Source organism: Hyperoodon ampullatus (genome assembly GCF_949752795.1).
Source record: "Hyperoodon ampullatus genome assembly, chromosome: 2".
NCBI lineage: Eukaryota > Metazoa > Chordata > Mammalia > Artiodactyla > Ziphiidae > Hyperoodon > Hyperoodon ampullatus.
Window position 1 is genome coordinate 172311958 of NC_136915.1, and position 25049 is coordinate 172337006.

The following is a 25049-nucleotide window of genomic DNA, read 5'->3' on the forward strand; positions in this document are numbered from 1 at the left end:
CCCCAAACTGTGAGATAATAAATAGTTGTTTTAATTTGCTAAACGTGTGGTAACCTGTTATGCAGTGCTAGAAAACAAATAAAGGTCTTCTACCACCAACTTGAAGTTTTTTTAAGTTTTTCTTTAGTTTTTATGGGTTAATTTCTTTTTGAGTTAACTTTTTTCAATCTTGTAAGATATAGTTAGTTTCTAAGTCAAAATTGCACAACCGTAATATTTCCAGAAATCTTGCTTTCTTCTTTGTTGCCTTTACCTATTTCTCTCTTTTCTTTATTGGAAACCACCCTTTTATTAGCTTTTGGTTTGTTCTTCCATTTTTTAATAATTTAAAAAATATAAGCAAATACCCATATATTCATATTCTTTCCCTTTCTCACACTAAAGATAACATATCATAAACATTCCTACACGTTTCATTTAACAATATATCTTGGTGGCCACTCCATAATGGTTTACAGAGATTTTCTTCATTCTTTTGTACTACTGAATCACAACTTATTCAATCAATCCCCTATGGACAGACATCTGGAACATTTTGATGTTTTCAGTCTTGTTTAATTACAAATAATTCCGCCTTTTAAAGGCAACATTTTATATTTTGGATAGATTCCTTGAAGTGTTACTGTTATAGATCAAAGGGTAAACGTGTATGTAACTGAGGGTCTCCCCCTCCCCAATTCCAAATGCGTGGTGTCTTTTCCAACACCAACAATTCTCTGAATCTCTGACTCCAATCTGGGTGTCTGACAATTCAGTTCAAGGCTGACACAGGCTCCTGGATTTAGTTCAGATCCTGGCAGTCAAGGGCTCAGTCCCACAAGACTCCCTGCACTTCAGATGCCAGCCATAAGTGAGGTGCCCAGGCTACTCACAGTTCTCTCCGGGGACTACAAATTCAGGGGTTCCCATGGCTCCCCGACAGCTTTAATAATTTGTTATAATGACTCACAGAGCTCAGGAAAGTACTTTCTTACTCTTACTGGATACTGCTTTCTTATTATTACAAAGGATACACTCAGGAACAGCCAGATGGAAGAGATGGATAGGGCAAAATATGGAGGTGGGTGGCGCAGAGCTTCAGTGCCCCCTCCAGCTGTGTGTGAGAGTGCCTGGCCCCCTAGAGCCTTCCCATGAAGTATGGTGTCAAACTTTTGAATTCTTGTCAATCTGATAGGAGAAATACAGTATGTTAGTGTCGTTTTAAAAAACTATTTACTGAAGTGTAATACACGTAAAAAAAAGTGCACATACCAAAAGTATACAGCTCACTAAATTTTCACCGTGAACACCATTGTACAACCAACATCCAGCCTACAAAACACCAAGTGACCCGCACTACCCACCACTACTACCCACACATTCCCTTCCAGTCACTGCCCGCCTCGCTGCACCCAGGAGCCCAGATTCTAAACGCAGAGATTAGTTTTACCTCTTTTTGTACTTTTTATAAACGGAATCATATAATATAGCTCCTTAGGGTCTTCTTTAAAAAACATATCATTCTGGGCTTCCCTGGTGGCACAGTGGTTGAGAGTCCGCCTGCCGAGGCAGGGGACACGAGTTCGTGCCCCGGTCCGGGAAGATCCCACATGCCGCGGAGCGGCTGGGCCCATGAGCCATGGCCGCTGAGCCTGTGCGACCGGAGCCTGTGCTCCGCAACGGGAGAGGCCACAACGGTGGGAGGCCCACGTACCGCAAAAAACAAAACAAAACAAAAAAAACCACGTATCATTCTGCTTGTGAGATTCACCCATATAGTTGTGTAAAACAAAGAATGTTGCCCTCAAGGATCAGGTCATTAACCGCTGCAGTCAGTCACTGACCTGCTATCCACCCTGGAAGGAGTTCAGGATGAAAAACAGGATGAAGCATTCTGTGTTGTAGATATGTGGGCCCCTAGATAGTTAACATGCACATCTAAGGAAGAATTTCAATGACCCCAGATTCTTGCATCTTCCCATACATAGATGAGCACTAAAATCATTAACTTGAGATGTCTGTTTCTTGTGATGAGCAGTCATCTTTTACCAAGATGTATGCTTGACTACATGTATTTCCCAGCCAAAAAATTCATAAATCCTGGCTCCTTCCCAGTTCCTCAGAGCTCTCTGAGAGGCTCTTTTCTGGGCTATAGTCCTCAGTAAGGTTTCCAAATACGACTGAAACTCACAGCTCTCATGTTGTGCATCTTTTAGTTGTATGAGGTTGTAAGTCATTCATTCTCATCACTGCATAGTATTCCATTGTGGAAATATTTTGCTATTTAGTTATACATTCTGTTACTGATGGGCCTCTAGGTAGTTTCTACTTTGGGGCTATTGTAAACAGTGCTGTTATGAATATTCTGATACATGTCTTTTGTGAACATATGTACACATTTCTGCTAGAAGTGGAACTGCCAAGGCATAAGGTATGTAAGTTTAGGTTTAGTAGACAATGGTTCACATTTTTGCAACGTGGCTGTACCAATTTACACTCCCAACGGCAGTGTGTTTGAGTAGTGGTTGCTCCACATCCTGGTCAACACTTGGTCCTAGAGCAGTTTTAATTTGCTTTTCAGCTATTAGGAGTGAAATTGAGCATCTTTCCCTGTGTTTATGGGGCATTTCACGTTTCTTTTTCTGTGAACTGTCTTCACGATTTGCCCGTTTTTAATTGTTTGGTATTTTGCTTCTGAATTTTTAACAGCTCTTCACATATTAGAGATACTAGCCTGTGCTGGTTATTATCTGTGTGCCACCTCCCAACCAACTGTCTGGATGTATGCCTGGGAGGCTGACCCTGACATATTCCATCACCCTGACTCCCCTGATAGTTGGCTTCTGGTTGGGTGTAGGCAGTGGGGGACACTGGCAGAGGAAGGGAGGGTGGGCTGAGAGAGAGGCTGAGTTATTTTCCCCTTCGTCTTCCTGGTTCAGCGATGACTGCATGCCCCTTGATAAAGTTCTCATTAGCACTTCCTTCTCAATAGTGCAGCTCCCAGCAGACTCTGATAACAGTATTTCCTCCTCATCTCTTCAGCCCTAGGGGAGCTGAGGACATCCTGATGCTACTTGTCTCTGCGAAGGTCACACCCCTGGTTTGCTCCCTGCTTATAGCTCTGCCTGTAATCCCTTCATTAAAATATCTTTATCTGAGCCATTTGGGAGTGAATTCTCATTCCTGCCAGGATCCTAATTGTCACCTATTGCTTTGTTTGTGACACAAGTTGCAAATATTCTCCCCCCATTTTATCATTTTTTCTTTGACTTTGCTATGGTGATTTTTCACACAAAAAAGTTTTTTCAACTGTGTAGTCAAATTTATCTTTTTTATTATTATTACTTCTGGATATGATGTCATAGGAAAGTTTTTCCCACTTATAAAGGAATTAATCCTTATTTTCTTCCAGAATTTATTTGGGTCTCATTTTTGACATTTAGATCTCTGATCCTTTTGGGGTTTACACTTTACACAAACTCTTGAGCCACCACCTGTGCAAAAACTTTATTGGTTTGGTATATGCTACTTTCTGGGGAGACTCGTAATGACAGTGAAAATTATTATACTATTTCACATTCCTCTTCAGTACATTACAGTTTAAGACAGATTCTAATATAGTAATAATCTTGATAATAAAATAGATGACAATAGCTGAACTTAACTAGAGCTTTAAATAACTAGAGTTTGCTAAGTTCCAGGCATTTTACAAGCACTATAGCATTTAATCCTCATCACAGCTCTATGAAATAGGTCCCATTGATATTATCATACCCATTTTTCAAGGGAGGAAAATAAGGCTGAGGGAGAGTAAAAGGGAGTAATTGCCCAAAGATACTCCATCACCAAGTGCTGGTGATGGAGTTTCAAGCTAGGCAGTCTAACTCCAGAGTTTTCAGGTTTTAAACCACTGCATGTATGACCATGTTTAACTCTCAGAAAGAATCCGTGAGGTACTTTATTACTACCCCCATAGTGTATTGGAGAAACTGAAGTGAAGAAGCATTACCCGAATTAGCCAAAGTTTGCATTTTGTAAATGGGAGATCTGGGTCTGGCTGGAACCCAGATCTGGGGACTGGGAGACCTTGGTTTTTGACTCCCACCTCTGCCTCCCATACCTGTGTAGACCATCAGAGTCAGGTCCAGCAGAACCCTGCAGATTTAAGGGGGGGCAAGCTGAAGAGGGTGGAAGCAGTTAATCCTGGCTGTCTTGAGCAGTTGCCAAAGTCTCCCTGGCCAGAACCTGAAGGCCCCTCACTGCCCTGGGAACCCAGGTTTCCACTCTACTTGTAACCAGAGTGATGATCGATAACATTGTAATATGAAGTTCCTTGGGAAAGCTAATAAACTGTGTGTCAAAAAAAACCCTAAAAAACAAACAAAAAAAACCACTTTCACTTAGCAACATGGAGAAAATTCATTTGAATGAACTGAGAGACTTCAGTAAGCCTTAAATCAGGGCATTCAAGGGGGACACAGGGTATCCTTAGTAAAAGGGTCCAGAAAACTGGCTTGGAATAGAGCTGGGATATATGTATATTGGGTGTATGTGTATGTATATGTATATTGTGTGTGTGTGTGTGTATTGCTATGTATCTATGTATATGTATATTGGCATATGTATATACATATAGACGTACAAACATATCCACATATATTAGGATATATGGATATATTTCATCAGTTTTTAAATATTTTCCACCTTTTAACATCTCTGAAACCATAACATATTTTACCATCAGTGGTATCTTGGATTTGATGAAATACTTTATATTCACACCTGAATAAAAATAGCTACCCTGATAGGTTCCACTTTAAACTCATATCATGAAACTAATGGGCCCTTGAGGCTGACCCACAATCATCCACCAGACCATTTGTTCACATACTCTCCTGGATGATATTTTCATGACTTCTTTTCTTAGCCCGCCCCAACTCTCATTCTCAATCTTGGCTTTTTACCTTGCTTCCTTCTTCTTTAAGAAAATTTAATCATTCAGAAGAAAATGTCCACAGACTCTCACCACCACATGCACTACAGCCAGGTCTGGGGACTTCCCACCACTTCCACAGATGACCCACCCCTGCCGCTGCTTAAGCCAACCCCTCCACCTACGCACTGGATCCCATCCCTCCTGCCACTCAAGGGCATTTCTCCAGCAATTCTCCCCTCTCTCTCCTACATAATTTTTTTCATTCTACCTGATTATTCCTATCAATATAAAACTATGCTCTTTCTGCTCCTATTTAAGAAAGAAAGAGGAAAAAAAACTTCTCTGGACTCCATTTCCCATGCCAGGCAACACTTGATGCCTTTGCTTCAAAACTCCTCAAATGAATTTCTATACTCATCTCATTTCTCTCCTCCCTGTCACTCTTGAACTCACTCCAGTCAGGCTCTGGCCCACACACTCCTCCAAAATGCTCTTGTCAAAGTCAAGTGGCACCCTTATGAAATGCAGAGATGAATTCTCAAGCCTTCTCGTCCTTGACCTGTGTGCAGCTGATCACTCCCTCCTCCCAGACATGCTTCCTCCACTTAGCTTCCAGGACACCTCCCGTCTCAGCCTCCCTGAACAAGTCCTCTTTTTCTCAACCCCTCAGTGTTTCAGTGCTCCAGGGCTCAGTCCTGGGTCCTTTTCCCTTCTCTACCATCACTCACTCCCTTGGTGATACTATCCTCAGTGTTATGGGTTGAATTGTGTCCCCCAAAAGGTATGTTGAAGTCCAGTACCTCAGAATGTGACCTTGTAATTTGGAAATAGGGTTATTGCAGATGTAACCAGTTAAGACAAAGGCAAGGTCCTATTGGAGTAGGGTGGGTCCTTAATCCAATATGACCGTCATCCTTTGAAGAAGAGACATAGAAATAGAGATACATGGGGGAGAGCAACATGTGATGACAGAAGTAGAGATTGAAGTGCTGCAGCTGCAAGCCAAGGAATGCCAAGGAGAGCCAGCAAACCCCCAGAAGCTAGGAAGAGGCAAGGAAGGATTCTCCTCTACAGGTATCAGAGAGAGCATGGCCCTACTGACATTTTGTTCGGGGATGCCTAACCGCTAAAACTGTAAGTCAACAACTATTTTTGGTTTTAAGTCACCCAGTTAGTGGCACTTTATTACAGCAGCCCTAGGGAACTAACACACCCAATCTTGTAGCTGTAAAAACCATCTATATGCTGAAGATTCCCAAATTTATGTCTGTGGCTCACACTTCTTTTCAACTGTTTACTTCCCATCCCCACTTGGAAAACCAACAGATATCTCAATCTCAATGTGTCCAGAATGAATTTCTGACCTCTATCACTTGCCTCCACCTCCAGGGTGCTCCATCTCTGTTGATAGCAACTCCATCCTTCCCCCCTGCTCAGGACAATAGCCCTGGAGTCAACCCTGACACTCTTTTTCTTATACCCCACACCCAACAAATAAGGAACTCTTATTACCTCTACTTATGAAATATAGCCAGAATCCAACTCTCTCTCACCTCCTTCACTGATTGCATCCTGGTCCAAGACACCATCATCCTCTGTTCAAATTTCTTCCTATTCCACTCCTAGTAAAATTCAAAGTCCTTGCCATGAGCTGTGAGGCCCTAGACGAATCCCCTCTTCTCTCTTATCTCTTACCTATCTGACCCTGTCTCAGACTGTTCCCCTGGCTTGCTCACTCTGCTCCAGCCTCCCCAGGTTACTCGCTGTTCCTTAAAGATGCAAGGCACACTCTTGCCTTAGATTTTTTTGCCCTAGCTGATCCATCTGTCTAGAATGTCCTTTCTCAGACATCCTAATGATTCTCTCCCTCACCTTCTTCAGGTCTTTACTCAGGTATCAAATTCTCAATAAACCCTATCCTAATCACCCTATTTAATGTCCTCTGCATGCAGATCCTCCTTATCCTGCTCTAATTTTGGTTAGAATGTAAGTCCCTTGAAGGCAGGAATCTTTGTCTGTTTTGCTCACTGATGTATCTCAAGAGTACTTGATATGTGCTCAACACATACTTGCTGTAGATAAAAACACGTATTAATATGTATATTTGGATATATTTATCAAGTGTTTAACTGCATTTTGGTTTTAAAATTATATATTGAAAATAATGAACTAATACATCCTTTCCATAAAGAATTCAATACAGAAAGTGTATAAAGTAAAAAGTAAAAGTGCCTGTTTCCACTAATCCACATTCAAATGTAATCACTGTTTCTGGTTTGGTGTGTGAAAATTGATAAAGGGAAACCTCACTTAAATAAATTCCGGAGGGCAGAAGGAGGAGCCCTCAGGCCGAATCACTACACCTCAATCACAGGAAGAATTGTCAATTACAGACAGAGGAATCATCAACAGGAAGTCATCATCACCTACAGGTCCCAACAGGGGAAGATGAACATTGTATCTCCTAAGAAATCAACTACCCCAGCAATTCAGCCAATGAGAAACGGTCATTACTCTGAATTCTCACTTTTCTCCAATGGACTGTCATTCAAAACAACCCCTCCCAACTTCCTTTTAAAAAAAAAAAAAAGATTTATTTATTTATTATTTATTTATTTTTGGCTGCGTTGGGTCTTAGTTGTGGCACGCGGGATCTTCATTGAGGCATGCGGGGTCTTTTGTTGCAGCGCGCGGGCTCTTCGTTGTGGTGCACGGGCTTGTGGCATGTGGGTTTTCTCTTCTCTAGTTGAGGCACACGGGCTTATTTGCCGCGGCATGTGGGGTTCCCTGACTGGGGATCAAACCTTCATCCCCTGAATTGTAAGGTGGATTCTTTACCACTGGACCACCAGGAAAGTACCCCCCCTTTTTTTTTCTATAAAATAACGTTCCTCTCCTTTGTCTGTTGGACTTCCCTGTGGTTTTTGCTGTGGCTTGCTTGTCCTGAATTGCAATTCTCTGCTATTCCTGAATAAGCCCATTTTTGCTGGTAAAATAACCCACTGTTTCTTTTTTAAGGTCAACAGGTATATACTCTTCCAGACTTTTTTTAGTGCACATGCAAACATGCACACAGACACATATATGTTTACGAAAATGAGATCTTACTACTTATATATTTCCTGGAACTTTTAAATTTCCTATATCATGGGCAGCTTCCCATTTCAGCACAGATAAATCTATTTCATTATTTTTGTCTTGTGTATTCTACTGCGTGGATAGCTAAGATATTTTTAAATGATGAAGTCATTGGTCTGTGGAGATGATTATTACCTAAAGTTTAATTCTAGCAAAATGTCATCAATTTTAACTTGAGAACTGAGATATTTGGCAAAGAGATTGTTCCAGTTTACCTTTACCTATAAATAAATTGTAAGAAGAAAAGTCATTTGTAAATAGTATTACCAATGAACAGATAATTTAAGAAAATAAGTACTTTTATATTACCACCTAATAAAGGTCATACTAGAGAAGGCCCATTTATTTTGAAACTATATATTATATATATTAACCAGAGGCCATTCTTTACCATTTACTAAACTAGTTTGGGACTGTAAGGTCAGAGCTGTTTGGATGACCGCATTTGTGCTTCCTTGTTCTATTGTACCCAGAGATAGACACTGCAGATACAGGTCTGACTGAAGTATGGCAAGGCTGCAGAGGCAGCAGGGTGGAACACAGTTCATATAGTACTTATCCAGTGGCTGGGAAGTCCAAGACCAAGGTGCCGGAAGGTCTTGGGTCTGGTGAGGATCTGCTTTCTGGTGTGCATATGGCTATCTTTTTGTATCTTCACAAGATGGAAGCCAGAGAGAGAGAAGCAAGATCTCTTGCATCTCTTCTTATACGGGTACTCATCTCATTTATGAGGGCTCCATCCCCATGACCTAATCACCTTGCAAAGGCCCCACGTCTGAATGCCATCATATTGGGAATTAGGCTCCAACATGTGAATTTTGGGGAACACAAACATTCAGTCCATTGCATTGTGTGTAAGTGTATGTGTGGGTACACATAAGTACATATAAGTGTACCCACACACCTGCATTTATTGAACACCTACTATGTGTGGTATTTTCATTTGTTACTTCATTTAATCTTCACAAGGATCTAGTGAGTTAAGTACAAGCATGGTCCCCAGTTTACACATGTGGATACTGAGGCAGAGAAAAGTTACATAAAATGTTCTGGTGGGGGTGGGAGAAAGGACTGATTACAGAATTGAAGTTCTCACCTTTGAATTTGACGAACAGAGGTCTCTGTCAACTAGCAGCTCAAAAGTCATAATGGGACTATGAAATAATACAAATAAAATGCCCAGTAGGGACATCAGAACATAGTAGGAGCCCAATATATATTTGTCAGATCTGAATATCTGTGTACTCTGTACAGACCATCTTTAGAAAAAGTTGCCTGGGTTTAACCAACAATTTTACACACATAATCCACCATCCTAAAAGCAAAATGTTTCTATAGAAATTTTCAAATGCCCATATCTCCTGTAATTTTGGACAGATTCTTCTCCCTTCTCTTTTTCCATCCTATACAAGCACACAAACACAGAGCAAATGTTGCAAGGTGAGACTGTTGCAGGTGAGGTCTGCAGCCCATAGAATCATGGATGGCTTCACTCACAGGTAGACACAACCCAGAGTAAAACCCACCCCCAAGAAACCGGCTTGTGGGAACACTTGCTCCCTCTTCCTTTCCTGGTTTTCAGTTTTCTAGAGCTATTTTTTCAGTCATATTGTGTCCATGTCTTCTTTTGTAAGACTCCTCCAACATGTTCTGGAAGCATGCACAATGCAAAGGCAGAAAAGAAAACTGCTTATGTACATGACATCACAAAAGAAGAAAGAACTGAGCTGGAGGTTTGAAGGCTTGTTCTCCAACTAATGGGTCCCGGCCATGTGCATCACGATCACCTGGGGGTACGTGACAAGATGCAGAATCCTAGAGTGCCTCCCAGACCTGCCATATTAGTTAGTGGAACAATTCTCAAGTCTAACATACCCTTTTAAACAAAGAACAAATATTTGATAACAACGTTTTAGTATCCTGAAATGAAATTTATAATAACATAATCTACTTACATATGGAATTTTGAAACTTCAAAATGATACTCTTGATGTTAATAATCATAATGAGTGATCAATTCACATTTCTATCCATAACTTTTCTCACCCAGAGAAAAGCCAAAGGATCTGTAAGACATCTAGCCTCCTGTTTCCTCTCTGAACTCAGATTCTATTTCTCTACCTCTTACTCATGTTTCTCAAGCCACACTTGTCTCACTGTCCCTTTAACAACCTAAGGATGTTGCCTCCTCCGGGCCTTTGCACTGGCTCTTCTCCATGCCCAAAACTCTCTTCCCCAGATGTCTACTTGGCTGACTCCCTCACTTCCTTCAAGTCTTTTCTCAAAAGATACCTTCTCAGGGAAGTTCTCCATGACTACCCTATTCAAGCCCCATCCCTACTTCTGAGACTTCATCTTCCCTTCTCAGCTTTATTATTTTTCTTAGTACTTATCACTACCTAAAATAGAATATATTTTTCTTTTTTATTGTGTCTTCTCCATCCAAATATCAGCTCCACGAAGACAGGGATTTCTTTCTTGTTTCCTGGCATATTGTGGGTACTCAGAAAACAGTTGTTGAATGAATGAATGAATAAACAACAAAATTATACTCATTTCAATATGTTAACCCTACTAGATGACACTATAAAGTGGTCAGACACTTGCAGTCATAGATAGCATCACTGTGAACATGACATATAAAAATGCAGACCTGGTCACCTAACTTGTATTGGTAAATGATACCTTAAGTGACAGTGATTTTCCAAACTGATGAACAAATCTTGGTGAAGTCTGAACAGATCAAAATACACTCTTCCCTCAGTTTACACAGTAATGGCATTCCTGAACAAACTGGTGTATAACAGAACCATGAAAAACAAAGCAAACAACACCTTTGTGATCAGATTAAGATAGTTTGATTCTAGACTCAGAAAATGGTAAACAGTTTTTTTTTGTGGGTCCTTCAAAAGTCACAGCGTTCTTTTTGCCTAGGACAGTCCTACATACTTCAAGATGTCTAGTATCCTTGGCCCCCACCCACTAAATGCCAGGAGTGCCCTCTAATTATTGTGACAACCCCCAAATGTTCCCACAGATTTCCAAAATGTCATATTGAGACCCACTCAGTTCGATGCTTTGTGTTCCAAGTTACAGAGAAATAAACCCATATAAGCTTAAAAAAATATTTGTTGGGTCCTGAAACTGATGGGTCCAGGGGTACATCAACTTCAGGGAAGGCTTCATCCAGGATCAAATACTTCAGCCAGGGCCTAAATTCTCCTATTCTCACCGCCAACACATACCTTTCTGTACTCTGTTTCCTAAGCTTTGGTTCCACCCAGCATTGTCAGCAAAATGTCCTTGAGGCTTCAATCTGACTGGTCTCCACCCCTGAACCAATTATGTGGTTGAGAAGGATGGGAGATGCTGACAATCAGAGTCCAATCCTGGAGCTGGAGGAGAGGTCAATTCTATGTAAACCCCATGGCTGACCCCCAGGGGGAAGCAATGGTTTCCCGAAGGAAATTTAAGGGTACACTGCCTGCAGGAAAGGGAATGGATGCTGAACAGCAAACAGCAGCTACCCACAACTCCTGAAGAGTCATTCTCTCTGGGAATGCAGCCTGAAACTCAGCAGCTTAACAAATTTCCCAAGGGATTCTTTTGATTTTTAAAAGAGCTTTATTGAGACATAATTTACATACCATAAAGTTCATCCATTTAAAATGTAGAATCCACTGTTTTTTAATATATTCACAGTTGTGCAACTATCACATGATCAAATTTTAGAACATTTTCATCATCTCTAAAAGAGACCTTGTACCCCATTATCAATCACTCGCAGACCACTCCACCCCCAGACCTAGGCAATCATGAATTTTCTTTCTCTCTTTAGATTTACCTATTCAAGATATTTCATATAAATGGAATCATACAGTATGTGGCCTTTTGTGTCTAGCTTCTCTCATTTAACATAATGTTTCCAAGGTCCATTCATGTTGTAGTATGTGTCAGCACTTCCTTCCTTGTTATGGCTGAATAATATTCCATTGAATAGGCCACATTTTGTCTATCTATTCATCCATTGACAGACATTTAGGTTGTTTCTACCTTTTGGCTATTATGAATAATGCTGCTATGAACATTCATAAACAGATTTTTGTGTGGGTATATGTTTTTATTTCTCTTGGTTAGATATCTAGAAGTGAAATTACTGGGTCATACGGTAACTTTATGTTTAACATTTTGAGGAACAGCCAAACTGTTTTCTAAAGTGGTTGCATCATTTGACATTCCCACCAACAATGTACAAGTATTCAAATTTCTCCAAATCTTCCACAATACTTGTTATTGTATTTTTCATTATAGCCATCCTGATGGGTGGAAGGTGGAAGCTTGTTGTTTTGATATGCATTTTCCTAATGGCTAATGATGTCCAGTAGCTTTTCATGTGCTTATTGACCATTTATATATCTTCTTCAGAGAAATGTATGTTCAGATCCTTCACCCATTTAAAAAATGAGTTGTTTACCTTTTTATTATTGAGTTGTAGAAGTTCTTTATATATTCTGGATACATGTCCTTTATCAGATATATGATTTGCAACTAATTTATCCCATTCTGTGGGTTGTCTTTTCATTTTCTTGATGGTGTTCTAGGAAGCACTAAAGTTTTAGATTTTTAGGAAATCCAACATATCAAATTTCTCTTTAATCACTTGTGCTTTTGGTGTTGTATCTAAGAAACCTCCAAGGGCTCCTTAGGCCTCTGAAGATATACTTTATTTTTATTTTTTCATTAATATATTTTAAATGTTTTATTGCATTTGGCCCTGGTCCTATAATGGTAAATAAAACAGATAGGGTTCCTATTATCATAGAATTTATGTCTACAAGTGGAGGTATACTATAAACGAATACACAGAAAAAAGATATATATATAGTAAATTGGGATATATTTTATATTGGGGATCTGAGAGAGAGCAGAGGTTAGAAAATGTCATTTAGATTGGTCAGGGAGGACATTTAAGCTGAGTTGTCAAGGGTAAAAGGGATTCAGTGTGTGAAGAGTGAGGGAATAATATTCTATGTGGAACATGCAATATACTTCCCAGTTTTGCTTTGACTAGTTTTATGTGAACTGCTGTATTGAAAAGATATTTTATATCAACAATGTCTTATCATGTGTAGATTCTTCAACCAGCATTTCGGATTCATTTGGATGAGGCCTCGCATTATTTTAGTTCAGAAGTCTTTGGGGGGTGACCCCAAAGGAAATGGCTTATGAAACTGATTTGGGAGAAGAAAATTATTATATATCTTTTGTTTAAAAAAATTAATCCTTGCACAAAAGCAATGTCATGTTTTCACACGACTGTCATCTGCAGTATAGATGTATAGATGACATCTATACAGTATCATCTATAGAGTGATATATAGTAAAATAATTAATATTTTTTCTGTGTTTTCTCTGTGTCTGACTGAATACTCCTCACAGCTCAAGACTAGCTTTAGAAGAAGAAAAAAATTTTGAGTGCAATTGAAAAAATGCATTTGTTGGCAACAATTTCTATCCTTGAATGCACAGCGAGTTCTGAGCTTATGAGCTATGGGAAGAAAAGCCTTTGTGATAAATAATATATTTGATAATACGCAGCAGGAGAAAAAAAAATGTTTTCAATTGAAGAGTTCAAAATGAAATAGAATAAGTCTGGGAAGGACCTCTCTTGCCGCATGGGTGGATATGGAGCTGAAAGAGCCATAACTGTTTTTGATTCTCATTCTCTCATGCCAGTCTATGGCATATATTACCAGACCTTTCTTGAATACCAGCTTTCAAAAGGGTTTAGTTCTCTATGGCATTGGGTGACTTACTTACATTCTCTCATTTCATCTTTTTAACTCTACAGTAGGCAGGTGTGAGTATGCCTATTTTATATATGAATAAGCTGAGATTCAGAAAGATTAAATAACTCCCCCAGGGTCACAAAGCTTACTTAGCCAGTGTCTGAGTCAATGCAAGTTAAAAAAATAAACAGGGATTTCAGAATAAAAGTCTAAAATATGCTCTAGAACAGCCTGCTTCAAGCTCCTTCAAACATCTGGCTTGCTGGTGACCTAGACTCTGAGAGGAGTTTCAGTTTCCAGTTTTTGACCAAATAGAGCATCTGTCCCATAGGAATACTAAGGCATCCATTTACTTTTTGTGTCCCCATTATCCCATTTGTCCCTGAAGACAAGCTGGGTGTTTGGCAGGTGCTAGATAGTAAATTATCATTCTAAATGGTACCTCAGGGTCCTAATAATAATAAGGAAGCAGCTCCCACAGTGCCAATCTGTAGACAAGGGAATAACTAATGCATTTGTCAAAGCAGATGGATTTCAGAGGCATTTGAATCCTGCTCTGGGCATAGCATCAGTTTTTGCTGGAGTTCGGTGAACTGGGCTTTATAACTTCTTACCCGATTCTTTTGTTGCCCCATTTCTCTCCCTTCGTTTTTAAAGCAATTCTATTGTTTGCTTCAACTTTTTGTCCCCTTATTGAGGCTGCTCCACAGAAAACGCAGGAGGCTAGGGTTGGTATAGAACGTGGGTAGTGAGGAAGGGGGGAAGAAAAACCAATATGGGAAGGAAGTGTTCTGTCCTCTGAACTGGCAGCACCCTGGTCTGTGTACGGTAATTACTGTTCCCCAGCCTTTTGGCTCAGAGGGAGAGTAGAGTAGCACTGTAGAGATCTGTTTACATCCACCCTCCCACTCCCAGGGGCTGTGGGTTCCTCAAAGGCTGGCTTCGCGGGTTGATTCACTGTGATATTCCCAGGGCGCAGGACACTGCCTGGCACCAGGCAGACGCTCAGGCACGTTGGCTACGTGAATGAAAGGTGAGCAGGAAAGGCAATGCCAGGAGTCCACGGCGAGACTGGAGGAGGAGAACGGGACTGTGCGGAGCCTACGGGAAGAATCCGAAAGTATAAGGGTGATGGAGAGACAAATGGAAAAGGGGACGTCCCAACGGCTGGAACTGGGACGGAGGAACGGGATCGGGGAAGGCCCGAGGAGGGACCACAAAGGTTTACGGGAGAGCAGTGGTGCGAGCCGAGAGGGTAGGGGCGAGACAAAGAGCAGCAGCTGAGGCCGATCGTGGGAAGAAATGGAACAGTGGCCGGGAGGGAGGGCAGACGCGAAGAAAGGGGCGTGAGGGATGGGAAGCGGCGGCGCCCGGGCGGGGAGGAGAGGCGGCGCGCGGGGCTCGGGTGGGGCGGTGCTGGGCGCGGGGGGACTGGGGTGGCCGGCGGGCGGAGGGGCCGGGACGGCGGAGGAGGGGCGGGCGGCGCGGGCGGAGGAGGGGCGCGAGCGCCGCAAAGTTACTTGGCCTGCGCCCGGGCAGGGTCCGCGTGCTGGTGGCGGGGCGGCGGGAGGAGCGAAGCGGGGCTCGGCGGGGTGAAACCCGAAACCTCCGGTCCCCGAGCGCGGCCGGGAGGAAGGAAGCGGCGGCGGCGGCCGAGGCGGGGAGGCGGCCAGGCGGGGCCCTGAGCTGCCGCGGCGTCGGCTCCCGGGTAAGCGCCGGCGGGGGCGGGGGCGCGGGCACGGGCGGGGAGGCGGGCGCTGGCAGGCTTGGAGCGTGGCCGAGTTCATTGTGCGGGACGGGAGGGCGCGAGGGCACAGGCCCGGCGGGGTCTCTGCGTCCTCTTCCCCCACGCCTCCCCGCCCCCACGGCGCATTGCTTCTCTGTGCGACCCCTTGGAGGTAGGGGACTGTCCTCCTGGGCGCACTCCGCCTTGCTTCGGGAAGCCGGGGCTCTTTGTGGGAAGATCTTGGGGGCGCGCCCCACCCCTGCGGCCAGGGGCTTCTGAGAGGCCCTTCCCACTAGCCCGCCCCGCTTTTCCGGCGCCGCCCGAAGCCCCATTCTGAGACCCCCGGAAAGGGAAGATCTCCGTTCGGGCCCGCGACCCAGCTGATAGGGATCGTGCCTCCTCGGGCCGAGGGGATTTACGCCCCGCTCCGGGACAGGTGTGCGGGGCAAAGCGGCCTCGACCCTCAGCTGAAATCCATGAGGACCAGGTGAGCTACATCCTTTCTGTCGGGGCTCAGGGCGCTGTCTCTCGAGCAGGGTGGAAGATGCGCCCAGAAGTCGCTCGGCCCACCTTAGCGCCGCCGGGTAGGCGTCTCTGTTCCTCAGGTCTTCGAGAGGGAGATTGGGTTAGCTTTGGGGGCACTTGGCCCGCCTTCTGGGCCAGAGCTTAACTCCTGTGCAACCTTTTGACAAAGGCATGTGGGATGAGAATTGTCTGTTGGTTAACTGGGATGCTCTGGGGCGCTTCAGAAGGGTCTGGTCCCCAGTAACCACACAGTGATGTGTTCGCATCACTTTATCTCACATCTTTGAGACTATTTTTGTTTTTTATTGTACCTTTCATCTGTTCGGCAAAGTGCTTTCAAGAGCGGGTCATTTGATCCTCCTGCCTGTGAAGGTGGTGTGGTTTTGGAGGGAAAGGACTTCAGCTCCTTGATGTATCCAATTGGGATAATGATAACACCAGGCGAGGGAGGGGGGCTGGGGGGTGGCGGTGGAATGGGCATCGCCGTGCGCCCTCCCCATCCAGCCAGCGCAGATTCCGCCTAGCCTCTTCTTCCCCAGTGACCTGGACCTGGAAATGTGCTTCCGAGAGCTACTGCGTCGGGAAATACTAGGTGGCTTTCCCTCATCATCCCTCTTACTGCGGCCGCCGAGACAGGTTAGGAAAGGCCTTTCCCAGGCCCCCAAAGCAGAGAGAGGAGGTGGGAGGTACCTCAGATCGTACAGAGGGGTTCTTCATCCAGCTCTCTTTAACTGGGATTCAACCACCCATTTCAGTCACTTCTTCCACAGTGCCCCTCTTTTCCTGTCTTAGTCTCCACTCATTTTATACTTCTCAGATGCTTCCAAGCACTTTTATATGCACTTTAAAATCTCATTCACGTAGCAGCCCTGTGAGATGGTGTGAGCTCGTTTTACAGGCGAGGAAACTGAGACTCAAGAGGGAAGTGCCCTGCTCAGCAAGGAAGGAGCCCAGACTGAACTCAGGTCTTTTGACTTGGCAGTGCTTCTCACGTGGGCTCCATCACACAGGTGGCTCCTGGAGCTCAGGATGTTCTTTTGCCCTACGGCTGCAGCGCCGTGCCGGGAAGAACGGGAACTTTTCCCAAGGAGGCCTTGGGAAACTAAGTGCAAGCCTCAGGTAGTCAAATCATGCTCTTGGTGTTGCAGCCCTGTGCAGCGGGGGTCAGGAACGAGGCCTGGCCGCGTGATCAGAGGGGCGGCGTTCGTTGTTTGGGTTCCTTGGAGGACGGAATGGGCTGAGCTGGAACTGATCTAAATGTCAGCCAAAGGAGGTACAGTTCTGTGATATAAACTCTGCGGCTGGGGCCCGACAGGAAGCCTGCGTGCAGGAGGAGGGCTGTGCTGGAGGGCTGTGTGTAGAGCATGCCTTCCCATAAAGAGACAGGAGCAGGTGGACCAAGGTTCCAGCACACTGCTTGATCTGAATTTGGGGGTAAGCTGCAAACTTTCATGGAAGAAAGCTTCATGTTTGTAAAGTTGGCAACTAATTCAAAACATTTTTCGAAATGTGCCAGGCAACCAAATTAGGTGTTCGGTATGGTTGTGACCTGCAGACTGCCAGCTTGCAACCTTAGGAAGTACTTGCTGTGTTTCTGAGATGCAATAAAGCATGACTGGAGGGGAGACGTGGTGTCTTCTTGCTGTTTTGCTTGGAGAGCAAGAAACATCAACCAAGTTGGAGATAGCGCTCTGTGCTACCTGGAGTTTGGAAGAAGGATTGACCTGATGACTCAGTACTTCATTCATTCAGCCAGTACTAATCTCATCTGTGATTCTAGTCCTAGACCAAGAGAGTGCTCACACTAGTTGTTTTCTCTTTCGCTGGCCAGTTTATGTGCACAGCAGGGCAGAGGATGGCATTCATGGCAGATATGATCAGGGAACGATGGGAGCATAAAGGAAGGAGTTTTCAGTGTGGCCAGAGGTAAAACCTGGAGGTGCATTTGATTTGGGTTTGTGTTTGATTTATACTCAAGTAACAGGTAAGACCACACCGTATTAAGAGCACAGTCTGAAGTCAGCTAGCCTGCACCCAGCCCTGCCACTTACAAACCTGTGACCTTGATAAATAATGGAAAGCATGCCAGGAATGTAGTAATTTTTCAAAAGTATAGCTATTATAAAAGATTTTTAAAATATAAAAATATATAGGAAAATAACTTAAAGTTCCCTCTACCTTACCTCAACTCCCTCTCTCCATCTGAAAGGTAACCACTGTACATGTATTATTTTCTAGGTCTTTTTCAATGCAGAAATAAATGCTCACCAAGTCTGGAAGTACAGGTGAATATGAATATATAATATATAGTTTATTGATGTTATATTGTAAAACATGATAAAAATATTATTTGCATTTCCAACTTTAGGACCAACCTTAGTATATTGGATATACCTTTAAAAATACATAAACGGGGATCATATATAATTATATGATCTGTGACTTACTTTTTTGATTTAACAGTAAGACTTGGATGTCTTCCAATATCAATATCAATATCATAGATACATCATTCTTTTTAATGGCTACATAGTATTTCATAGTACAGATTCACTGTAACTCATTTAAACATTCTCCTACTGAGGGACTTTTAGATTGTTTCCAACTTCATCTATTATAAACAATTCTATAGTGAACATCCTTGTACATAAGTCTCTGTGTACTTGTAGAGTATTTCTGGATAAAAGTTACTCTTAGAAGTGGAGTTGGTGGGTCAAAGGGAATGTATATTTGAAACATTTATTTAAGCAGAATTCCCTGTGTGTATTGGGATCTGGAGACTGTGCAGAAAAAGAGATTGAATTTGTTTAATTACTTAGGTTTACTTGTTTGGAGATAGGTAGTATGCATAAAGAATGACATTCAAAGGCTATAAAAGGTAACACCTCCCTCCTACCCTAGCCCTCTATTTCCCTTTTTGGGTACAACTAATTTTGCCAGTTCTTGTGTATTCTTCTAGAGACAGTCCATGAATCTGTAGGCCAATTAAATGTACCTTCTGTTTTCTTCCTCTAAAAAAATAAATATGGTAGTATGCTAAATACCCCATTCTGCTTATGGAATTTAAAAAATTTAACCTATATCTTGGAGACCATTCAATATCAAATTTATGTGCACCTTAAGTGCTGATAGATTCTTCCAGGTCTACCCTTAAAACAACAACAACAGCAACAACAACAAAAGCTTACTGAATTTACACTCCCTCAAATTGCCCAACAAATCCTTTAACAGTTTTTCCATTGAATTGTTGGTGATTTCATCAAGTTTTGAGGCTTTTTCTAAATTTTGGATTTTAATCCTTTTCTTGTTAATAAATCAAATATCTTGCCTTTTTTGTCTTCCCAGCTTTGCTTGTTGTACCTTTGATTGTGCAGAAGTGTTTAATTTTTATGTGGTTAAATCTATAAGACTTTTCTCTATGGCTTCAAGTTTTCTGTTTTATTTAGGAAGTCCTCTTCTATCTCAAAATTAAATTTTCCTAAATTTTCTCTTTCCTCTCCATTCCTACTTTGCTTTTTTCATCCAAAAATATTTAAAATTATATCTTTTACTTTTCTTCAGTTTCCCTCCTTTCTGACACTGGGGAGGTCAAGGTTTGAATTTGCCGGTGAGCCTCTTTAGCCAGTGTAGCATGTTTATTTCCTTCCATTTTTACAGTGACTTTTTCCACCAAGTCTTAAGGATGAGCTCTTCTCCAGGTGGGAGAATAGAGAGAGAAAGGGCATTCTGGACAGTGGAACCATTGTCAGGTACAAAGTCATGGAACTGGAGAACAGCAGTGCATACTTGGAGAACTGTGATTTATTCAGTATAGCTGAAGTGGAGAGTCCTGTAAAAGAATAGATTCTGCAGATGCCAAAGAATGATATGGCATGACTAGGTTTGTGTAGGGGATGACCAGTCTTGTAGCAGTGGGGAGGACAAATTGGAGTGAGGGTGAGATCAAAGACAAGAAGATGAGATAGAAACATCTGATTGTCATTCAGGGGAAAGATGGTGAGGCTCTGAACTGGGGTAGTGACAGTGAGGACGAAGTTTTGAGTTAGGATTTAGTGGTGCACGAGATGTCTGTGATAGGGAATGGAACCCACCGACATTTATTGTTCTACATACATTACCTCACTGAATCCTAGCAATTCTGTATGAAAATCCAAAGCTCAGGTATGTCCATTACTCTACTCAAGGTCACACAGAAAGTGTCATTCATGGCCTTAGTCCCATCAGGATTATCTGACAAGAGTGGTCTAGGATGTCCTAGGTTCTGTCTTGAGTGATTTGGGTGGGTGGTGATTTTTTTTCTAGGGTAGAGAAAAACATGAAGAATAGCATATTGAGATGATAGAAGCAGAGATGATGAATTCCATTTTGCACGTTATATCTGAGGTGCCTGGGTGTGACATATGGGGGAAAACATCTACTAGGTGGGTGGGTATGAATCTGGAGCCCCCAAGAGTTGTCTAGGCTATAGATGGAGATTTTGGAGTCATCATTGTTTCGGTGAGTTCGGAGAGGGAGCACACAGAGAGATGAGGTATCAAATAGGACTCTTCTTCTGCAAGTGGTAGAAAATCCAGTTCAAATTGGCGTAAGCAAGAAGGAAAGTTATTGGCTCTTATCACTAAAAAGCTCAAGAGTGTATTTGGCTTCAGGCAGGGGTTCAGGGTTCAAATGATTCATCAGGACTTGTTTTCTTACCTCCCCTTGTCTCATGCTCTCCTCTCATGATGGCTAGGCGAAGCTGCAGGTTCAGATCCAATGGACGGGGGAAGCTGTCTTTCTCCCAGTTATCCCAGCAACAGTCCTGTTACGTCTCATAAACTGATTTGGTCAGAGGGACTTGGAATGTGCTCTTGACCAGGTGTCGATGGTGTGTCACATCCATGAAGGCACATGAGCTCAGAGGAGGAAAAGGATGACTTCAGAGGAAACTCAGGGGCAACTACAGAGCAAGGGGAAGAGAAGGAAGGGAAATAAACAGTTAATTTCCTCTGCAGATGAGAGGAAGAAGTAGTGCCCCAGATGGCATCTTGGGAAACAGTAACACTTAGAGGACAGGATGATTCCAGGTAGGTATAAGTCTGCTAGGGAACAAAGCGGGGAGAGGCAGGAGAGAGCCGGGTCAGGGGAGCCAAGGGAAGAGGGAGTCTCAGGAAAAAATGAAAGTTGTCAAAGGTGTCAGATGCTGGAGAGACCCCAAGGAAGGACCCATTGGATTCGGCTAGGAGATCATTGGTGACCTTGCCCTCAGCAAAGGTAGTCATTTATTTTAGACTTGACTGGGACTACTTTCTAGAGGGTTCATATGCCTACATGTGTTCTGCATTCCCCACCCAGGCCTGGGGATGGCCAGGTAAGGGCAGAGGTGTCGTGATGACAGTCAGGAAACTGGGGTTTGTCAGTAATTAGGTATGTGACTATGTGTAACTCACTTCACCTCTTTGGACCTTCAAGTTTCATCATCTGTAAAATAACACAATTAGAAGGAGTTACTTCTAAGGCCTTGTTTAGCTCTCAAATGTTGGGGATTAATGAACTTGATCTCTTCTCACCATCTCTATTACCACAGCCCTGGTCCAAGCCTTCATCTCTCACCTGGGCTGTAGCAGCAGCCTCCTGATTGGTGTCTCTGTCTCCGTCTCCATGCTTGATCCCTGCAGTTGCTTCTTCACCCAGGAGCGGAGTAACCCTTCTAACATGAGTCAGATGCATCACTCCAGGGGCCTCCGATCCCACGTGGACTCTAATCCACCCTCCTCACCGCGGCCCACAGCACCCTGCATAATCCAGCCGCTGACCGTCTCCATGTCTGCCGTTCTCCTCTTCCCTCACTCCTCTCCAGCTTCATTGCTATTCCTTGGACATGCCAAAGTCATTCTGGTTCAGGGCCTCTGCGAGGGCTCCTCCCCTGGCCTGAAATTCCCTTGCATCATTTTTGGTCTCAAATGTCAGCTCCTTGGAGAGACTTTGCTGACTCCTCACTCCCAGCCCGCCCACCCGTTCCCCCCACCTCTTTACCCTGTTTTACTTATCTTCATAGCACCCACCACTCTCTGGAATTATTTTACCTATTTATTGTCTATTTTTTTAGATTTTAATTTATTTTATCAGGTTATTTCTTTCTTTTCATATTTTTTCCAGATTGAGATACAATTGACATATAGCACCATACAAGTTTAAGGTGTACAGCATAATGATTTGACTTACACGTGTCATGAAATAATTATCACAATAAGTTTAGTGAACATGCATCATCTCATATGATTCAAAATAAAGAAATAGGAAAAGATGTTTTTCTTTGCGATGAGAACTCTTAGGATTTACTCTCAACAATTTTCATATGGCTGTGTTCATTATATTTATTATGTTGGACATTACATCCCTAGCATTAATCTTATGACCACAAGTTGCTACTGTTTATTATTTATTTGTTTGCTGTCTGTGTCCCCTGCACCCTGAACGTAAGCTCCAGGAGAGGAGAGATTTTGGCGTCTTCTTCAGTGCCGTGTCCCAGCTGCGAAGTGGAGCTTGGGACCAAATAGGTATTCATTAAACAGTTTTGGGGGTAGCTGAGTGAGGAATGAGAAGGGGGAAGTAAACAGTGTCCAGGAACGAGTGGCAATGGGGTCAGGGAGGGAGGGGACATCCCCTGTTCTTCAGGGCTGTAGATGATGGCATCTGTCTCAGACATGGTCATCAGAAAAAAATGTATTCAGAAGGAATACCACTTTAAGCCATTTAAAAATATTATTCTCAATTTTAGCAATATGAGCTTAATTAGTTTGCTGGGCTCTATGAGGATAATGAGTAAAACAAATAATTAAGGGTAAAACCAGTTAGCATAGTAATCATTGTTTATCTTGTGAGAGAAGTAATCATCTCAGTCTTAAGTCTCAGCATAGCTTCTGTCTCTTCTTGTCTCCTTGGAGCATCTATGTGAATTTGTTTATAGAGGGAGTTGTTTTATTTTTCTTGATCTGTTTATTAAGGATAAATAGTAGAACATAGAATGAACTCAATTACTCGTATAGAACAGGATTTCTCAACCTCAGCACCACTGACATATTGGGCAGCGTAATTCTTTGCTGGGGGTGAGCGAGAGGCTGCCCTGTGCATTATGGGACGTTTAGCAGCATCCTTGGCCTTAGATGCCAGTAGCATCCCCTGAGATGTGACAACCAAAGATGTCTCCAGAAATTGCCAGATGTCCCTTGAGGTGGGAGTGGGGACAAAACCGCCCCTCCTTGAGAACCACTGATGTAGACTATTGGGGGAGTGACTGAGTCTGATTGTTCTCTAGAGTCTTCTGATTGGACATTTTCAGACCCTCCCCGCCATCCTGATTCCCTCTTTAGCTTTAAAAAATGAGATTTGCTCTTTCAGGGTAGGGGTTGTGGGCATGGAAGGTCAGTTCCCCTCATCTCAGGTGGAGGTAAATTAAAATTGCACGTTTCTCAGTCAGCTGGTCACGTTTCTCAGTCAGCGAGCACCTGCCTTACTGGTTACCGAGCAGCACAGTTCTGAGCTGAGCGCTTTTCTGCGGTGACCGAGCCCTCAGGCCCTGAGCCCCCGAGTGGTCAGAGATGCTTCCATTTTGCAGTCTCTTGCAATGCAGCTTTCCTCTCCTCTGTTTTTTTTTTTTTTTTTTTGCGGTACATGGGCCTCTCACTGTTGTGGCCTCTCCCGTTGCGGAGCACAAGCTCCAGACGCGCAGGCTCAGCGGCCATGGCTCACGAGCCCAGCCACTCCGCGGCATGTGGGATCTTCCCGGACCGGGGCACGAACCCGTGTCCCCTGCATCGGCAGACGGGCTCTCAACCACTGCGCCACCAGGGAGGCCCCTCTCCTCTGTTTTATCCACTTAAGTGGTCAAATGAAACCTCTTTGGTTTTAATTAAAATTTGAAGGGGAAAAGAGAATTGAGTTTTCTTTCCATGTCTTAAATAACTTTCTTAAACAGTTTTTGAGTTTATCTCCCGACAGCCACTCCACTAGCTGCTTTCACATGTGTTACTTCATGTATTTCCCTTGATAATTAAATGAAGTAGGTTCATTCCACTCTCTTGTTCCTCTCGGAGAAATTGAGGCTCAGAGAGGTTAGGACATACACAGTCACGTGAAATTCAAACCTAGGTTCAGTCCAGATTCCGAAAAACATGTTCTTTCTATTGACTATCAGATCAAAGTAGATATTAATGAGTAGGGGGAATATAAAATATTTATTTTCTCCCACATGCACAGTGCTGTTGGGAATTCAAAGGGGAAACTGAGGAAGAATTTATATAATCCATCTGCAGGGGAAAGCATCCTCACCTAAAATAAAAACTTGTGCTAAGACATGTGTGTCTGAAAAGATAATATAAAAGAAGAACTAGATATAAGGTGTGGTCAGGGTCATTGTGGGGATGGAATGTCCCAGAAAGGCTTCTTGAGACTTTTGCTCTTACGGTAGATGTAAGGACCTGCAGCCAGATGTTATTCATGTAAGTGTCAACAAGGGGGTAGGTGGCCTGGGCTTATGATAGTGGTCTCCAAGCTCTGCCAGGCTATGTGGGTCCACCTGCCCTTTCAGTATCACTTCAGTTGGAGAAAAGAAAATGCTTAATTACAGAAAGCTGCTGTGAATCAATAACAATGTAAAAAATGAATTCAAATTTTATTGACCACAACAGCATATATAGACATTTGAAGAATAATAGTTGACATATGTGTGAGACATCATTTATTTGGTCTACAAACAGTAACTGCCAACTGGAGTTTGGGAATGCCTGACTTAGAGGATGTGTGATAGGATAGTTTATAGAGGAAATAAAAATAAGAGGGAGGCAAGATAGCTGAGAAATAGTAATACTCTACCTTGTTATGCAAGCCTGTGCAAATGTAGTGATAGTCTCTTCAAAATTCATATTTTTTAGACTTAGCCTTTTGGAAGAGTCTAATGTCAGTCCTTCAGTATATA

The 25049-nt window shown here is 43.0% G+C and overlaps 1 protein-coding gene across 1 annotated transcript in view; it reads left to right on the forward strand.

The window, feature by feature from the left end:
• Positions 1-14973: 14973 nt before the first annotated feature.
• GPR161 (G protein-coupled receptor 161) overlaps positions 14974-25049 on the forward strand; it is a gene marked incomplete at both ends in the record, with an annotated part of 48074 nt that continues 37998 nt past the window's right edge. Inside the window, 3 exons of the mRNA XM_079697091.1 lie at positions 14974-15097; positions 18332-18378; positions 22557-22632. Coding sequence (XP_079553217.1) covers positions 14974-15097; positions 18332-18378; positions 22557-22632 — 247 coding nt within the window. The remainder of the gene's footprint in view (positions 15098-18331; positions 18379-22556; positions 22633-25049) is intronic.